This window comes from Podarcis filfolensis, assembly GCF_964270895.1.
Source record: "Podarcis filfolensis genome assembly, chromosome: 3".
Taxonomy (NCBI): Eukaryota; Metazoa; Chordata; class Lepidosauria; order Squamata; family Lacertidae; genus Podarcis; species Podarcis filfolensis.
The window spans coordinates 51,611,472-51,631,221 of record NC_139606.1 but is presented as its reverse complement, the minus strand read 5'-3'; the positions used below and the strand labels follow the sequence as shown (position 1 = coordinate 51,631,221).

At 42.5% G+C, this 19,750-nt stretch overlaps 1 protein-coding gene across 12 annotated transcripts in view; it reads right to left on the bottom strand.

Moving 5' to 3' along the window:
• The window catches only part of LOC310760277 (uncharacterized protein), a 60,676-nt gene extending 42,293 nt beyond the window's left edge, over positions 1 to 18,383 (bottom strand). For 2 of the 12 annotated variants that reach the window (XM_083608473.1, XM_083608477.1), the window contains exons 1-12: positions 18,065 to 18,382; positions 14,167 to 14,271; positions 13,730 to 13,862; positions 12,429 to 12,501; positions 10,322 to 10,432; positions 8,588 to 8,701; positions 7,194 to 7,388; positions 6,930 to 7,080; positions 4,223 to 4,365; positions 3,680 to 3,832; positions 3,061 to 3,159; positions 2,406 to 2,570 (exon numbers count right to left, since the gene is read on the bottom strand). In XM_083608473.1, the coding sequence (XP_083464599.1) occupies positions 2,406 to 2,570; positions 3,061 to 3,159; positions 3,680 to 3,832; positions 4,223 to 4,365; positions 6,930 to 7,080; positions 7,194 to 7,388; positions 8,588 to 8,701; positions 10,322 to 10,432; positions 12,429 to 12,501; positions 13,730 to 13,862; positions 14,167 to 14,271; positions 18,065 to 18,230 (1,608 nt within the window). In that variant the 5' untranslated portion in view covers positions 18,231 to 18,382. Of the gene's footprint in view, positions 1 to 2,405; positions 2,571 to 3,060; positions 3,627 to 3,679; positions 3,833 to 4,222; positions 4,366 to 6,929; positions 7,081 to 7,193; positions 7,389 to 8,587; positions 8,702 to 10,321; positions 10,433 to 12,428; positions 12,502 to 13,729; positions 13,863 to 14,166; positions 14,289 to 15,136; positions 15,980 to 18,064 lie in introns of those variants that run through there. The other 10 variants (XM_083608479.1, XM_083608478.1, XM_083608484.1 and 7 more) reach the window with 10 other exon arrangements.
• Positions 18,384 to 19,750: the final 1,367 nt, after the last annotated feature.

The window sequence follows — 19,750 nt, the reverse complement described above, 5'->3', positions numbered from 1 at the left end:
CGGTCCAATTCCTCGTCTATACGGGGTTTCAGGGCAAACGGGACCCGGCGGGCTTTGAGCCTGACCGGTCGTACAGCGGGGTCAAGCTGTAGAGCAATGGGGGGGCCCGTATACTGTCCCAATTTCCCATCGAAAACCCCTGGAAATTCCTTGCATATGGCATCCACGTCCACTTGTAAGGTAGTGTGGTTCACCCCGGTGACGGCTAGCCCCAGTGGTCCAAACCATGCCAATCCCAGTAAGCTAATGTAGGGGCCCTTGACCACAAGCAAGTCCAGTTGCCGCGTCCGCCCTCGGTATTGCACCCTGAAGGTCCCCACCCCCATTGTGGGGACCTTACGTTTCTGGAAGTCCCGGAGGGTGAATGGGGCCGGCCTGAGTTTGGGACCCCCAGTAGGACACAGTTTCCTTAAGGTCCTTGCCGAGATTATGGATAGAGTTGAACCCGTGTCAAGCTCCATGCGGCATGGGGCCCCCTCTATCTGTACCTCTACATAAATTTTCTCTACGTTGGGGTGGGGCAACTGGTATACCTGGAAGTCCGTGAGCTCCGTCGAGTTGCCTTGGTGCGTTGGGCCCCGGGACCTGGGGCTCTTGGATTGGTCATCTGATGCCTGGCGTCGGGTGGGCCGAGCCCGACACACCCGGGCGATGTGTCCCAATTTTCTGCACTGCCTGCACTCTGCGTTGCGGAAACGACAGGTCCTCCTCTCGTGACTTTCTCCACAGCTTGCGCAGTTCCCTCCTTCTCGTCGAGGCAGCTGTGGTATGTGGGCTGCTTGAGTGTGCTGCTGTACTCGGTGCACCTCCTCCCTGTTGGATCCAGAGTCGTCGGTGAGGTCTTCGTGGTGGACCCTCGGTTGGGACGGCTGGCTCGGCCGTGCCTCTTGCGTCGACCTCTCGGCAGCTTCCGTTGCCAGGGCCTCCTCCAGAGCAACCTGGAACGTTAGGTTCTTCTTAGCGTAGAGGCGTCGTTGCAGCTTCTCATCCTTCAGGCCACCGACGAGGCGGTCACGAAGCATGTTCTCCAGCTCTGAGAAGTTGCAGAACCGGGCAGCTTGGCGGAGAGAGGTCACAAACCCAGTTATGGTTTCCCCAGGGGCTTGCCGCTTTGCGTAGAAGGCATTTCGACGAGCCACCACTGAGGGCTGTGGCGAAAAGTGCCCCTTCAGCTGTTCCATTATTGTTTTGTATGGAACAGTAGCAACGTCTTCAGGTGCAAGGAGAGCCCGGGCGATTTCAAACGTCTCCTCTCCGCAGACGCTGAAGAATATTGCCCTCTTCTTGGCGTCTTCTTCATCGGTGACCCCTTTGGCTTCTAGGAGGAAGGTGAAACGGGAGGCGTACGCTTCCCAGTCTCCAGATGCTGGGTTGAACGGTGAGAAGCTGTTGTCGGTTGCCATTCTGAGTTCCTTGTGTCCCGGAGCTGAAGCCTGGATACACGGTGCGAGGCAGCGGTGCGGCAGGTGGTGGTGCTGCGGTGCTGTGTGTGGCAGTCAGCTCAGCGGGATCCCACCTTCGTCGCCAGTGAAATATACTCAGAGTCGCAAAGTGATTTCATGCTCTTTATTCAGCTCATAGTGGTGAGGAGGAATGAATGAAAGTCCCCTCAAGGTATCTGCTTTATATACATTATTTACACAATGGGTTGCACATGATTGGCTAATTCCGGAATTCTACTGTAAGCCAATCAGGTTGTGGATTCACTTCTATCTGGAGCATGATTGGGTGGTTCCTGCCAACCAATCATACTGCTGCATTGTTCTAGGACCAATCAGACTACTGCATTCTGAATCCTATTGTTCTAGGACCAACCAGACTGCTGCCTTTTGAATCCTATTGTTCTAGAACCAATCAGACTGCTGCAGTTTGGATCCTATTCAACTCAGTACATAACAGAAACCATTATCAACTTCAAAGCAGACTGAGAATCTCTTACACTGCCAAAGTCACCAACAAACAAAGAAGTAACTGGTGGGGTGGTGGGGTTGTATTTTGGAACACAGACCTTCCAGGACTCCATTTGAGATACTAGTCATACATGCATCATAAACGATGCTCTCAACTTTCATGAAACCAACCCCACTGAGCGATAATCTTACGGTCATGACTCATATTGATGCCTGATTATCTGAAGTAATAAAAAGGCAAGGATTTGGTGGTGGCATTTTATCAGGTCCAGCTATTATGAAGCAAAATGCAAGTCATCACAAAATAAAGCAAGGACAGCAGTTTCGTAAATACATGGTAGTCAAATGGGAGCTCACTTGTCACATAATATTAGAACTTACCCTGAATTGGAGGATCCTCTTCAAAAGTAACAAAATTCATTCCAAAAGAAAATGTACACAATCCCTATAGAGACCTATACAAATTTCAGTTTATAAAATCTTCTGCATATTTACCTGATGGAATCTGGAGTTGTGGTAAATCTTGTTCCAGATTTGATCATATTGTTGTGAATTAAAAGAAGATGTAAAAGTACTAAAAGCCGATGTCATTGATTTTGGCTCTAGCACTGCAGATGCTTGCTCCTGAAGAACCTCCATCACCTGTTCTGGATTGGAAACCTAGTTTGTCACAGCAACATATTTTGACTTTTAGCAAAAAAAGAAGCCACAGTTCAGATAATATAGACTAACTTTGTCTGGATCCAACTGAGTGATTTGAAATTTCAGGAATGGCAAATAAGTTTAGACATAACATAAGAGTACTTTAAAAAAAAACCACTACCCCACTATAAATCGCAAAGACAAAATCCGAAAATGAAAGTTCATGGTGTCCTGAGTAAAAACAGTCTTTGGAATCACTGACTGTGGAATTCTTTCCTGTTAATGAGTGTAGATTTTTTAAAAACTTCATCCTGAAATACCCAAAAGGGTTTTGATTCACTTAAAGTAAAAATAAATACCGTAATTTAATGTAAACCTGCTACATATCACACAAATTGGAGACAGGTTTGATAGAAGTGGATACAAGTTAGAAATATACCAAGAACCTTGAAATGCAAAAAAATGGACGTGGGGAGTGGAGAAGCAGTTACTCAGCAGTTTTTATTACCTCTAAAAATTTTGACTGAATCTGCAGCAGTTCATCAACCTTCCGATGGTTCAGTTTCCTGAACATTTTTTGCTGCCATGGATCTTGGTTAGGTTTAATCTGCTTGTCAGTAAAAAAACCATGTGTAAGGAACATAAAGAAAATACATTCCTCATCCTAATGCAGCACAGGTGATTGGGACATACTGAATTGTTTTGTGTGCACAAATTTGCACATACAGGAACTAAAGGATGCTTTGCATGAAAAAAAAACCCTAGCACTCAGCAGATTTGGGCTTGATCCAGGTGTGCCAATGTTGTACAGAAATGAATGTGTGCAAAGATCTTACCATTTGCTTGCTGCTCTTAGTGCTAACCACTTGTGGAAGGGATGAATCCAGGCACCCTGCTACTCTGTCCAAATATCCAATCAGCTCTGTCAAAGGTAGCAGCCAATCAGATTTCTGCACATGCCAAGTTTCTGGACAAGGGCCTTTGAACTGAGACCATTTAACCCACTTCAACTCAAGATGAGTACACATGGTTTGCTAATGAGAAGCTGGGAATTTAGATGCTTTAGAGCAGCTTCCTTTAGCCTGAGCAGTCAATTTATCAGATCACCCAAATGCAGCTCTTATTACCTTTATGAAAGGAATCCAGTTGGCTCTCTTTTTCAAAGCCATGTTGGGGTCTCTGATACCCCAGGTTTCCGATCCAGGCGTTCCAGCATCATAAACAGGAAATGTTCTCATTGTCTGTTGTTTACTGAAAATGCTTCTAAACTCATGCATGACCTAAGCATCCCAGGAAAAAGATGCCCTACTAGTAAACATAGGTTTCCACTGAGCACTGCAAAATAGTTACTATGTTAGATAGTTCAGAGAGAGGAGTAGTATGCACTTAAGCTTCATTGAACATCATAATGAATTTCTACTGACTTAAAATGGGATTTAATTGTACTTATATTACTCTGGATTTTGCCCCAAATTCCTTACTATTACACTTTGGAGGATCATAAAAAATTCAGAAGGGAGATCATTATAGACTTAACTCCGCTGATATCAAAGTAAATAATTGGTTGAACTGTTTATTCTTTTAGCTGTAGACTTTCAGTGGGAGCAGAGGGAGGGACCACATCAGTATACATATTGTATACAGTAATATAAGAGCAACCATTAAATTACCATAGAAAAAAGTTCCATCTCATCAGCAGAATGCTTCAGGTCTTCCACATCATAGCTGATACAAAATTTAGAAAGTAAACATCTGAGTTGAGGCTTTAGTTCCTCAATTTCTGCAGTGTGTTGGGGAAGTATGGCTTGGAATCCTATAAGAGAGCAAGAATAAACTGAAAAGATGCATAAAACAAACTTTGTAATGCTGCCAAGTTGCCTTCAGGTGAATTTATGCTTCTGGTGGTGCATCATTATATATATACAATATTACACCCAGCCCTCATAACTATTAAAATTACAGTAGGCCACTGAGGAAGACTGGAGCGGGGGGAAAGTATATGGCCAGCCTTTTGAATGGCCAGGTTGTAAGCCTAAAATCACAAATAAAAGGATGTAAATATAGTTGGGCTGTTGCAAAAATCTTGGCGGCATGAGCTCCCAGTTTTTTATTCACCTGACAGTTTGAAACACAGTTCAATAGAACGACTTAAAAGAACTGAGATTTATATGCCCCTGCATTCCAAAGTAAGCTTTGGCCCATCTTCTCTAACTGGAAGGCTCTCCCATTCAAGAACCACCACAATTATGAACCATCACAACATTTTTGTACAATATTCATTAGCACGTGATAACCCCAGATGACAATGTTACCATGTATGACAGTATATCACACCAAAATGAAGCATTGGCCCAGACACTTCTATGCCATCTTCTATACATTACATCCATCTGGATATGTGGGTTTATGATTTAGTGTGGACCAGCGCTTGCAGAGAGATGCACACCCCCTGTTCCTTATACTTCTACATATACAGTGGTACCTCAGGTTACATACGCTTCAGGTTACAGATGCTTCAGGTTACAGACTCCGTTAACCCAGAAATAGTACCTTGGGTTAAGAACTTTGCTTCAGGATGAGAACAGAAATCATGCTCCGGCGGCACGGCGGCAGCAGGAGGCCCCATTAGCTAAAATGGTGCTTCAGGTTAAGAACAGTTTCAGGTTAAGAACGGACCTCCGGAACGAATTAAGTACTTAACCCGAGGTACCACTGTATTGGCAATTATTAACATGTGCCTACACAGCTGTCAATGTCTTGTGCTAAGTGTTGGGACTGCTATGACTCTATTTAACCTCATAGAGGACACTCCTCTAAACTTGTGGGTGTGTTTTGTGGTGGCACAAAAACGTTATTGTGAGATGCACACCCCAAATTCCATATTTGTAACTGTATTCTGGGGTCATAACAAAAAATGGTTACTCTTGAACAGCAGAGCCCCCTGCTATGAAGATATTTGGTGAGTCAACACTTATTTTGGGTTGCATGATAAGCCTCAGTTTCTTATTAAGTTTTCTTGTTGAGCTCAATTTCAAACTGTACTAATACAGCTTGAGAACTAGTAACCAGCTTCTGTCTTGTGCTTTCAAGACTTTTGCAGCAGCCCTTCAAGGTATCCTTTTGTTTCTGATGATAAACTTCTTCCAAGTCATACTATGAATCCCAGATGTCACTATACCACACAGGTGTCCTTTGTACAGCAGCTCATTGACACACCAAGAATTTTAATCACCATGCAACAACTTGCTAAAGTTCAATAAGGCTCCTGAGGATCTGTAGAGTTATATGTAATCTAATTTGTTATCTCACTGCTTGGCAGTAATGGGCCATCTGTGTTCCTGTTCTACACTTGGCTCTATCTTAGCTTTTAATGTTTTGCTTAATCAATTTTCTGTTTAATCTATCAAGCTTAGATCTATAAAGCGGACTGAGTTGGAGACCTTATTTAATATAACACTATAAAACAAATGTTCCTGGACAATGCGTCGCTGAAAGTAAACAGCAAAGAAGCAAATCATCGTGATTAACTTTCTGTCTCCATAAAAGTTCATTTCCTTTCAGAATAAATGCCCAGATGTTGTCTGCGTATATCTACATATCCCCACCTGGCTGCTATCCTGAAATGGCCTTTGCTTAGATTGAAAGGTTGAGAGAGTGGAAGGACCGTATGGTATGCCCTTGTTAACGCTCAAATTGTAGGAATAGGATTACAGGAAACTGCCTTATGCTGAGTCAGGTCATTGATTCATCTTAGCTCAGTATCGTTTGCACTGACTAGCAGTGGTTCTTCAGGATTTCTGACAGGGTTTGTCCTTCCCAGTCTTACCTGAAGATGCAGAGGGCCAGGGACAACCTGCCCATAAGGCAGACTAAAGCAGCTGCCTCAAGTGGCGGAATTCTGTGTGGTGGCGCGATCTTGTGAGAACTCTGCAAGATCTCGTGAGACTTCTGGAGATGTTAACAGAAGCTGTCACTGCGCAACCCCAGTAAGTGAGGCTTCAGCAGCAGTGGGATATCTTCTCATTTCACCTCAGGTGGTGAAATGGGACAGGCACCCCTGCCGAGGGCAGAACCCAAGACCCACTGGCATCCAAAGCAGGTGGTCTACTACTGAGCTATGGCCCGTCTCCTTTGTGAAGCTTGAACAGCTCAATTCCACACACCGCATGTAATTAGCAATGCACAGAAAACAAATGGGGAGTACTCTGTATTTCCCCCAGCACCAATATAACAGTTTGCATGCTTGGAAAATGCAATATCCCAACAACAGAAGGGAAACTTGGGAAAGACAGACCACACGCAACAACTGCAAACTAATGCCGTATTGCTGCATTGTACAGCGAGGCCCTAAGGCACATGAGGGTAATTCCTTCTTACCATCTGTTGCTGATGTGTCAGGGTGAATAGAGAGCTGGATACTGGGAGACAAATATACAGTTTTGCCAACAGCTTTGAATTTATCACCATCACCCCAGACAGGATGTCTGTTAATCTCCATTCTATGAGATACAGGCAAGTACTGGAGTACCTACAGAGAAGAACACATATTTTGCATTTAGTGTTTGTATTCAAAGCACAAGTGGGACCCAAAGGTTCCATAATTAAGTTATTCATTTTTACAGTCTATAATTGTCATCTCACCTGAAGGTAGTTATGGATGGTCTTAAGTGAGTGCAGGTGACATACTAGCCACTGTGTGTAAATAGCCAGGTCTTCTTGGGTCACTAAATTTGTAGGGTTTTCCTTTCCTGCCAGGAAGTTCTCCCGGGCACTTGACAATCTTGCTGCCCTTTGAACAGCGTCATTGTACTCCTGCATAATATGAGCCACTTGTTTCTAGGGAGATAGAGAGAAGAGACATTATTTTCTCAGAAAGATTAATTAATTATCTAGAACATCCTTGCTTTAGCCTTTCCCTCCGAAGAAGGAGTCTCAAATCATGAACAGGAGTGTGCCATTTGTGGGGGAGGGGGGATGTAGTCCTCTAGATAAAATCTGAAAAACAATGTTTTGGAAAGGGCTTTAAAAAAAAAGGTCTTCAGAGCTTTTCACTGTATGGAGGTCCATGCACCAATAAATACTGAGAACACAAGACTCTTTTAATAGACATCTTCAAAACAACCACAGGCTGCTGACATCTTAATAACTGGAATTGCCGATATGGTCCATGTCCTTTTAACAGTCCCCTGAGCCTCTGGTTTTCAATATTAAAACTGATTTACACATGGAAGAGGCACTTATGGTATAACTTCCATAGACTTTGGCACTTCAGATTGCCAGGGCACCGAATCTCCTATTTGTAATAGTTACTATGCACAGTTCCTGCACATAGAAAATTAGCATAGCAGGGGGAAAGGCTTTTACAGTCTTTTTTTCTACAAACAGGGAAACTTTTATTCCTTGATGAAGGAGCAGTACCATTATTATTATTATTATTATTATTATTATTATTATTATTATTGAAATTCACATTAGCTCAAAGTGTTTGAGAGTTGCCATTGCTGTGCAAGCAGCAGTGCACATGCTTCATTTTGACCAAGTGTAAGGATAATATTGCAACAGGGGCTAGGCAGCATCCTTTTGCAAGTGCATGATATCCACTGGATCTGAGTTTTGAGCTACACACTGAGAATGAGGTTGCCATAGAGGGCTGTCACAACTGGATGCTGCCCATTATGATTAATTACGTATGAGGCACATAATCTTGCACATAACGTTTACTGAGCATTATAAGGTGAACTTCATTTATACAGAAAGAAAACAATGGGTTGTATCTATACATATTCAGAGTAGACCCAATGGGATTAAGTCAGTTGCATCTGTTGATTTTAAGGGCTCTATTTCCAAGCAGGATTTAGTTGGATTCAACCGTATGTACATATTTACAGTTCTGTCCCCTACATGCAAAGGAAATCAAGCCAAACTCACAGCTGAGCTTTTATTACACACCTGGGAGGAAAACCCATGTTCCTATTCCAACTCAACAAATCTATGATTCTATTTTTAGCATCTGTGGCACTATGAGATTAGCATACCTGGTACAAAGGATAGAATTGCTCAATAACACTGCTGTGCTGACAAAATCTCTTCCATCTAAGCATGTGTAAATATTTGCTTTGGACCAGCTGCGTGATTCTGTCTGTAAAAAACTATACAAAAAGCAACAGAATTTTTTTATTATTTTTTTTTTAAAACGCCACAGTGGCATTGTTTCCAGAATACATCACTACAGATTTATAGGTGCTGGAATTTATGAAAGGTTTTGAGTTGTCAAAACTAATTTCCTTCAAGGAAATGGCCAGACCTAAGTGTATATCAGGGAGTAGTGACCTACTGATAAGCCTCTTTTATTAGCACATGCAAAATACTGAAAAGGAAAGGAATGGAGAAGCGTTTGAAAAACAGGATGCAGTATGGAATCAGCTGTCCAAATGGGGCAAAGCAAAACATTCCAGTGCACTACAATGAGTCCAAAGTAAGACCTGGGTCAGGGGTTGGGAATCTTTTTTAGACCAAGGGCCACTTTCCCTATTTGCAACCATCCAGAGGCCACATGCTGGAGGTCAAAAATGGGTGGAGCAATGGATATTATTATTACACCTTTGTACAATAGGCTATGTTATGGACACACACAATTCAGAAGTTTCTCCACTCCATCCCACAGGCAACAGACACGTTCACAGTTCAAGAGCAGAGCTTATTTTCAGCTGGAACTCGCCGGAACTCAGTTCCAGCACCTCTCGGGTGGGTTCCAATAGAACAAGGGAGGTGTTTGTGGCAAGTTCTGGCATCTCTTTTTCTAGAAAACTATCACTGTTCAAGAGTATATTCCCTCTAGTCAAAATCAATTGAGATCAGAGAGAGGATGCGGCCTGGGGATGGACCCCAAAGATTTGCAAAGGGCCACCTTGGGCCACTGGGCCTGAGGTTCCCCACCCCCAGTCAAAGTAATTATGTGGAACTTGGCCCATATTCTCCTGCTCCCCTGTACAACTTCTGTGGAGAAGAACAAATATAATCATATTTTGTATCATGTAAAGGAACAATCACTCTTGCTCTGCTGCTGTTATGCTCTCCTCGCTTCTCAGTAAAGCAAGAAGCCTGGGGCTGCACTGGTTTCCGCTGGATGACAGGGAAAGCAGCACACTGGAGGCTTATATCTGTTTACATATATATAAGCAGAGTACAACGGAAGCCAACAGAATCCTACTTTAGGCAGATACTAATCCTGTATCAGATCCCCAAAGCACAGAAGTCACAAGGCTAAGCAGCTGTTTGGAACCTGCCCTTTTTAAAGCTAAATCAAACTAAAGTCTCTCAAATCTCTCTCTTTCAGTGGCTCTTTGCACAATGCAAAGAGTAACTGCCTTCTTTTCTGTCACACAGAACAGCTTGCAGAGCAGTGATCTTAGACCACACCCTGCAAATTGACTGATAATTAAGGGGAAACATCCTTAATCATTAACTCCTACCTGGGAATTATCAATTGATTATTCCTGGCATTTGATAAGCAATCAGCTGAATGAAGCTATGCCCTTGCCATCAGATGTACAGGGTATTCCTTGTGCTGCTGCCACAGTGAAAACCAACTTGTGAGCATACTAAATATCGGTTGTAGCATTTGTAAAAAAAAAAAGTCTACATAAAGGCACCTATTTTTATTCACAGACATAGCTGTATGAAGCTTCATTTCATGTTTGCCCATGATAGCAAATTCACACTGAAAAATGCCAAATGAGTCTTCAAATCACAAACATGACAAATATTACCTGGTGCAGTAACAAAGGTAAGCTTTCAAATGTATATTCTCTTTTTAGACAGATCTCTAGCTCCCTCTGCATGAGATCAGCCTGAATTACAAGAGGCTTTGCCTCCGCCACCTGTAAATGAAGGACAGAAAAATAATTTTGCTCTGAAATTAAGTTCTGTACGTTCAGGACACCCTAGGTGCAGCAGTTGAGTTCTACACATGTCAAAAACACTTTCATTTGAAAGTTTTGAACACTAAAGCTGTTTTTAATTTCATATTCTAGAGTGGGTTTCAGAGGTCTGTGAACCTAGCACAATTTTTTTCCAAAGCAATAAATAGTGTGTGTGTGCGTGTGCGCACACATATTTTTCTGAGGAGGGAGTCCATAGCTTTCATCAGACTCTCAAAGGGTCCATAACCCACAGAGGGTTAAGAGCACTGTCTTAGATTAAGATGAAGACCCTAGAAAGGTTGATTGAGATCATAAATATATTTCCTTTTCCAGAATTTCCCCTCTCCTTTTTCAGTTCAATATAGTGTTTGTGATCCCATGGGGAACGGGATATACTACGGTTAATATTCTTCATCCTGAGTCCCTATGATAGTGAGAACTTAATTACTGAATTAAAGAACTAGAAAAAACACTGCTAGTTAATTATCATACTAGACTTAAAAATCCAAAAGGTTACTGAAGTAAACACTGGAGGCCGTACCGTTAGGCCAAATGGGTCACGGTCCCACCAAACCAGATCCCACCTGCCTGCCTTCTTATTTACATAGAAGTGGCGCTGGCTGTCAGCTTCTTTGCGCTTGATCTCGGGATTCATCTGCACCGCAACTGAAAATGTTTTCTTTTTCAATTTGTCCTTTGCTGACCTCTGCAGGTCCACGTCTGACTGCTTTGTGCATGTATAACCACCTGGAGGTAGGGCTTCAAGAACCACACGTGTTGTACTCTTTTAGCTATTCTTCCCTCCTCCCAACCATCTGCTCTTCAGTCTGTCCCTTCTTTATTCAACAGCACATGTACGTGCACACCCAGCAAAACACATGTGCTGTTTCTTCTCCCCTGCCCCCTTCAAGTAGAGGAAACGACAGAAGGAAGTAAAGAAAGCACCTGTCTCTCTCACACACTGTCTGGAAAGGAAAGAAAAAAAGGTGTTTCCAAGTCTCTACCTCGCCCCTCCACTTCATTGTTTCTTTGCCTGGCTGTAGTACTTATGAGTACCACTGATATTGCACACATTTGGTTTTTCCAAAAGAGCTAATTAAGTGTGTGAGTTGTGGTGATGGGTTAATAAAACACAACTCATTCTGTCTACAGCACCCACAGTCACCAGCCAGCCAGAAGTTAAACAGGGTCACTCCCAGAAGCAACAATGAGAACTGGAGTCGTGCAGAGAAGGTGGAGGCAGCAGAAAGGTGGGCTGCAACCAAACTGCAAGAGTGAAAATTCTGTGGGGGAAACAACCACTGGTGCTACTTTAACAGAGGATTTTAAAAACCTTTTCATGTTACTACTGGTTAGTGAAAAGGCAGGTTTTCACACTAAGGAAAGAAACGTTAATGTCGTCCTCTCAGTAGGAATGTCATATGGTTATTGCAAAACATTTAACTTAAAAATAAATAAATGAACAAGATGAATTACATGACATTGTTAACCTTATAGAACTCAGCAGGGACATGAATAGGGGCAAATCTAGAATTAGTTGTCATGGGCTCTAGCTCCACCTACTGTTGGCCTTCTGCCTTCCACCCTACTAGTCTCAGTGGACATCAGACACCACTTTAACAGTGCCAGATGGATCCAGACCCTTCACAGAGGATTAAGAAGGTTTTACATGTTCTTACAAGCTGCACTGGGCTTATTACTGCACTCGTATCCCCCAATTTATTTTCCTGTAAAAACTATAAAAGCTGAAATAATAGAATACAGATTATTTACTAAAAAAGACTGAACTTCAGGCTTATCCTAACCATGCTTACTCAGAGGCAAGCATCACTGAGTTCAGTAGGACAGGTAAACATGAGGCACAGGACTGCAGCATTACCTGAGGCTGGTTTCTCTGAGACTTTTACAACGTTATCTAATGAGGTATTTTCACACTGACATTTTCATCACTTACTTGTAAACATTTCTTCAGCGCCAATTCCCTTTCTCTTCTGAAGTAATCAACATCTTTTGGGAGGGGGACAGAGCTATGAAAGATTACCAAACTTCCTTTAGAGAAATGTAGAATTAGCAACAAAATACTTGAAAACAATGTGGTATCTACTATTCAGTACATTAGTCAATCATCTGAAAAACTTGTAAAATTCATATAGTTTATGCCTGCAGTAGCTATGAATACACTGCCACCCTGCCCATGACAACTCTTTCATTTTTGCCCATTGGCAGATCCCTGCTTTTAGCAAAATGGTCCTCTGACATATTCATAAATCACAAGCAGCACACCAGAATGCTTGTTGGATGAATGGATGTGCAGCAGATGCTCTCAGAAACTAGATTCGGGTAGATTGACTGGCCATCTCCTTTGGAAGAGGTTCTCTGTGCTGAATGGAGTCACGCATTTTGAACAAAACATAAACGTTTAGCAGGATTCAGTCAAAGTGACAGTTTTCAACACCCTAATCCATTTAATTTCAATGGGTAGTTCATCTCACACTTTGAGAAAGGAGAGCAGGACAGAACTAGAAAGAGCAAGTAAAGTTAGCAATATTTATGGATTTTAAACTAAAGTGAAAATAAGTACCATGCTACAGGTTGGGCCTAGGCTGAAAGCCACTGCTCCACTATAATATTTGATTGAATTAGAGAAAGCAAACACACCACACAGAAAAATCAATGTATGATAAATGCTACATATGAACCGACCAGGATGCTGCAGTCATCATCTCAAGCCCTTCTTTGTGTGCCCCCTTCCATGGGAGGTCTTGAGAGTGGCGACTCGTGTATGAGCCTTTTCAGTGGTAGTTCTTTGCTTGGGGAATGCTCTCCTCAGAGAGGCTTACCTGCTGCCATGGTTTTTAGGTGCTGGGCAAAAACATTTCCTTTTCATTAGGGCTTTGGCTTTTAATTATCTATTATCTTCTTGTGTGGGTGGGTTGTTTCTAGTTTTTTTTTAAAAAATAGAATCTTTATTTATTTATTTTAATTGAGACTTTATCATGAAGCTAAAATAATAATTCAATTTTTTATGCTGGTTTTAATGTATGCATGTGTTTGCTTAAAACACAGTGAGTTGCTTTGTGTTGCAGTGGCAAACAAACGACTAATAAATTTAATACATAAAATAATAGTTATTATAGTAACAGGCATCTACTCTTGCAATTAACAAACAATTAAATGCATGGGAGTTGCATTGAAACAGAGCAGTTCATTTACACTAGAACCATGTTTCTGTCTGAGGAAAATAGTTCTCTTTACCAATACCGTGTCCCCTGCAGATTCCCATTTCCCTCTATTTCTGTCTTTAGTTCTTCCAGCTGTACAGCTAGTTCCTTTTCCACCTGCTGGACCCTCTCAGTGGAAGAGATCTTGTAAATTTCATCCATTTTGCCTTGATTCACAAAAAGGGAATATTGGTTAGTAACTCAGCATGGCTATAGAGCCACAGATTTCCTAAAGTGTACATAAATATGAACTGCAATATAGGACAAATACACACCCACCCTTTGACAGGAGAACTTTAAAAACTGATTTAAAAAAACGAGTATCTGATTTTTAGACTTTCCCATATGCGTGTGTGCACTTCATTGCTGCAGACACTTTCCCCTCAACCTGGAAGATACTGGAAGTGACCGGACAGGGTTGGGTAAAATGTGAATGAAATGAAAGTAATGTAGAAAAAGTTCAGCTCTCACCTATGTGCCTCTTCAGATTCCACCCATGTCTAGTGACTGACCAGGAACAAGACCTTGGGAGTGTAGTAAATAACTCAATAAAGATGTCAACCCAGTGTGTGGCAGCTGTAAAAAGGCAAATTCTATGCTAGGAATCATTAGAAAATAAAAGCTGCTATCACAATGCCATTGTGGCAAATATATGGTGGAACCACATTTGGAATACTGTGTAGAGTTCTGGTCCCCTCACCTCTAAAAAGATATTGCAGAGTTGTAAAAGGTTGCAGTATTTGGGACCTTATAAAAGTTGAGTAAGATGTGGAACGATAGAAATTTATAAAATTATGCATACGTAACCCCCCCCCCCCATTACACTAGAACTGAATGATGTTGAGTATTGGAAGATTCAGGCAGGTAAAAGGAAGTAGCGTCCTCATTCAGCACAGACAAAGCAATAATGGCCACCAACCTAGACAGCTTTAAAACAAGATTAGACAAATGCATGCAGGAGTGGGCTAGCTATCGGTGGCTATGCTCTGCCTCCACAGTTGGAGGCAGCAACACTTCTGAATACCAGTCGCTGGAAAACCACAAAAGGGGAGAGTTCTCTTGTGCTTGAATCCTGCTTTTGGGTTTCCACAGGCATCTGGTGGGCCACAGTGAGAACAGGATGCTGGACTAGATGGGCCATTTGTTTTATCCAACAGGCTCTTATGCTAATCTGAACAAACATACATTGCAGAGGCAAGCGAACTAAAACAAAATGGTTATTCAGTTGACACAAACAGTTCGTCAGGCATGGTGGTTTATTTCAACCAAGGTAGGATGATGTATTTTTATATTATTATTATTATTATTATTATTATTATTATTATTATACTTCTAAAACCTGCTTCCTGCTGGTTGATAACAGTGGATGTTTTACACACTAATAATTGGATACTATTTTTCTATGGCACCAGCATCCAGACCTTATGGTGAACCAAGTTACCTCAGGAAGAAAAGGAATGGGTTGCTATTCCTGTTACGGTCACAGAAAGACAAACTTAGGCCTACAAAGCTTTGCAGTCATATACAGTAGCCCATGTCGGGGGGTGGGGAGTGGGAGTCATGAACTCTCTTGCTTTATGTTTCCTGTATTGGGTGGGGTCATGTGTCATCAGGTCACATTACATGGCTAGTGAGCTGCATTTGGTTTAGTGTGTCAAAATGTACAGGTTTCATGAAATACTAAAGTAGGCCCAATACTCTGCCTACATCTGTTGCCAATAATGACAAGCGCAAGTCAAAGTCCTTCCTTCTGTTTCGGCTTAGTGAAATGACACTATTTAAATCTACATACCGTTTTCCTCAAGGAGCTCAAGGTAGTGTACATGGTTCTCCCCGCTCCTCATGCAATTTATTTGTAGAACCACCCAGTAAAGTGAACCGAGTGGAAATTTGAACTCAGGTCTCCTTAGTCCTAGTCTAACACTCTTAACTACTACACCACCAGAACAGGCCTGGGTGATATATCAATTTATCGCCCAGGACCGGTATGAGGAGCAGACTGCGATGTCGGCTTCACTCAGCGGTATATTGCTGGTGAAACTGCCAATGCTGAGTCCCTCTGCTAGTGACATCCTTCAGCGAGCGTTGCTGGCAGAGGGACTCGGGAGCGATGGCAGTTTCACCAGTGATATATTGCTGAGTGAAACCGCCATCCCACTCTGCTCTCATACTGCGCAGAGGGAGGAATAAAGCAGCATCAGTGAGGTATCACTACATATTTTTTAACTGCTCAGTTGAGGAGTGTGCAGTTGGCGCTCCCCTCTAATCAGTTAAGGGATCCCCCAGCCCCGCACAAGCACGGGGAGCCTCCACCAGGGATGGGAAGGCCTCTCCATCCTTGGCAGAGCCACGCAGAGGATCCCCGATGCTCTCCCCACTCATCTGCGAGCAGGGGGAGCACTAGGGATGGCTCAGCTGGGGATCAAGAGCCCTCCCGTGCCCCAGCTAAGCCGTACAAACATCTAGGTGCTGGGGTGAAACCGCACTGAGAGCTGCAGCAATTTCCCCTGGCGCCTCGCAGGCTGAGGCCAATGCAGCTTGTTTTTTCAACATTGCGGTATATCACCAGATCACAATGTTTGGCTGGTGATATACCGCGATGTTGAAAAGCTGATCTCACCCAACCCTGCACCAGAACAGGTTCCCCCCACCCTGCCACTTCTTCACAGCAGTGGCTAGTCCTAGTAGCATGGGAAAACATGATTAAATTATCCAAAATGTTATAAGGCCACCACTTCCACAAGTCTATGCTGAGTATCACATCCAATTATTCTCTTAAGTGTATGACTCCATAGTCCAGTTTCACATTAACTCCTGCAGTGCTCATACGAAGGCTCAATTTTTGAGTTGCTTGGATTGCATTAGTTGCTGCCAAGAAGTCATGCCACATAAATCTCTGTCTCATGGTAAGTAACTTGTGTGAACCTGCAGCCACATAGTACAGGCACTTTTCATCTATGAGATAGTTAACATGCCCTGGAATACATTGCAATGTGAAGCATTTTCATAGGAAGGTAGAAAATTGCCCAAACCACCCGGAGGCTGTTTACCACACAAACTGAAAACATAATGTGATATATCAAAAAGAATGACGCTACCCACCAACAGCATACGAATCAATCTGGCTTACTTGACCCAACAAGCCCTCCTCCCCTCACAAAGGCAAACAAACCCCACTGCAGCCAACCAACCATACCCTGGGCCCCCAACCTTTCTCACTACCAAGGAAACATAACAAGCGAATAGAAAAAGAACCTATCTAGCTGACGCTGATACGAGACCACACACGTACATTGCAAAAAATATAAATTTCACCACCACCCCTCCTCTCCCCCCACTGTCTTCCTGACCTTATGCTGTACTCAACACTAATGTCTCATAACAAATGTAACTGATCTGTAGAAAAGTCTGCAACTTGGGGGGGCGGGGGGAAGGTATGTACCTTTGTAAACCAAGAAAATCTTTAATAATAATAAAAAGACACTGTCCAAGTTAACGCACAAGACTGAGAGCCGTGTTTGTGTGTGCATTTGTTAAACCAAAGTAATTTTCTTATGGACTCAGCAAAAGACAATGAGCAGCTGCTACTGCTTTTTTAAAAAGCAATTTTCCACCCTTTTTCTTTTTTAAAAAAAAACTAAACATGCAAGCTCTTACTCGAAGCACCGTATCTATTCCATGGTACATTGTCTCCAAGGTCTGGACCTCAATTATTTTCTGAAATTATAGCTGATCAGTTTTACTCCCTCCTTTAAAGGCCAAAGACATGATTGAACAAGTTGAATTAGTAATGAGATTAAGATCAGCACTGTGAAATAAGTGTATAAAATTTCAAAGGATACATGATTAATGACATCAAACTTGTCTACCAACTTAAAAACACAGCCAGTGAAATGCCTGTTGTTATGGCTGGGGGGCGGTCAGCAGAAAGGTTAAGGAAGAGAAAGTGGGGTAGTAGACAAAAAAAGGTTATTTGTTTTGATTTGGGAAGTCCTTATCCAGTCTATCAGCCAACACACCTGCACAGAAACTAAAAATACAGTTTTAAAGCTTTTAATTAGATTGAAGAAATCATTATTCTCTCCTTATCTCCATGATGATTAAAAAAAAACTTATTTCAGTTTAGTTTTGATTTAGTTTGCCAAGGGAAGAGCTACATATTGGCTTCTGTGTCAGCTAACAGAAAGCTAACTTTTCTTTGGAAAATTTTATATGCAGCAATTACAGCATGAATTAATAAGCAAGGAAATGAGTTTAACAGACTGCACCTAGCGCAGTATATGTGATAAATGATAAAACTGATTTGCTTGGAATTATTTAAAATGCTTTGCCTTATCTTAGATCTCACAGCTTGAGAGCAATATGATACCTGGTAGGAACAGCAAGGTCGCAGCCTCCCAAGTGCAGAAGGTAAACAGCCTCCAGCAGAGCAAAGAGAAGCCCTGTTGTGTTACTGGAAACTGTAGCAGCAAACCACGTCTCCCACAGGTTTCTATAGCTAGTGAAATCGAACACCGAAGTAGCAACAGAAGCATTCGTCACTGTGCTTGTGCAGGCCGAACTGTAACCATAGCAACCTCAGCATGCATACACACAATCCACTGAAAAAGAATTGACCATGCTTCTAAAACTAATGGGTCATGCACTGCTCCATTGCAATGCAGAATACAGGAGCTTTCCACAGAAGGAGAGGAACAAATGATGGTGAAGCCACATTTATATATATATATATATATATATATATATATATATATATATATATATATATATGGCTGTTAAAAAGCATTTTGCTATCAAACATTAATAATTATATTCAATAATCACATTCCTCTTACATGACCTGACTTCACCCGATTTTCCCCAATTCTTTTCTGCTACAGTCTCCTGCCCCACATACCAAGTCAGAAGGTACACCAACTCTCAAGAGACGTTTTGGAGGGGGCATGAAGAGGGCTGAAATGTGGATATTCCTCATATCTGTGTCCCTTATTTATTTATTTATTTTAGACTATTCATATCTTAAGGTAAAGGTAAAGGGACCCCTGACCATTAGGTCCAGTCGTGGCCGACTCTGGGGTTGCGGTGCTCATCTCGCTTTATTGGCCGAGGGAGCCGGCGTACAGCTTCCAGGTCATGTGGCCAGCATGACTAAGCCGCTTCTGGCGAACCAGAGCAGCGCACGGAAACGCCATTTACCTTCCCGCCTGAGCGATATCTATTTATCTACTTGCACTTTGACATGCTTTCGAACTGCTAGGTTGGCAGGAGCAGGGACCGAGCAACGAGAGCTCACCCCGTTGCAGGGACTCAAACCGCCGACCTTCTGATCGGCAAGTCCTAGGCTCTGTGGTTTAACCCACAGCGCCACCCGCGTCCCTTATATTCGTATCTTACCCATATGCTAAAGATCTCAGGGTATACAACGATAACTTCAAATAAAATATCCATATTCATTAAATCGCAGAAGTAGGTGGAATATCCCCAGTAAAAAGTTTAGAATACCACACATCTATCAGTTGACCACCGCTCTATTACCTGGTTTGGGACTTTAATTAAAAAAAGCAACTCAGATTCTTTGGGTGAAATCCAGCATCTATTTGCCACTGGAACAGACACTGTTAGTGGAACAGATTGCTCTACCCCCTGCACTCAACCAAGATGTACTCCTAATTGTTGAGGGAGCCTCTGAAACATATCTGGGGTGTGTGCAGGGAATAGAATAAATCATGCTGCATGCCCCAAAGTCCACTTGTGCTGAATGTTGCCCAATGGACTGAGAACTGGACATCTGCATGTACAGCATTTGCTACACCAGTCAACTACCTACCGAGTTTGAACGCGAAACCTCTCACATGCAAATAAAGAGTATTACATGCCCAACACCAACTGGTTCAGTTCATTACCCCCTCCCCCCCTTTCACAAGAACAAACCCCTGGACAAATTCTGGGCACCTCATTGAGTTCTCAAGTCATGCAGGGCTGACACCTAACTATTGTTGAATTTTAATTTTTCTTGCTATACATTAATTATCCTTTTTCTCAAAACAGAAAAGTA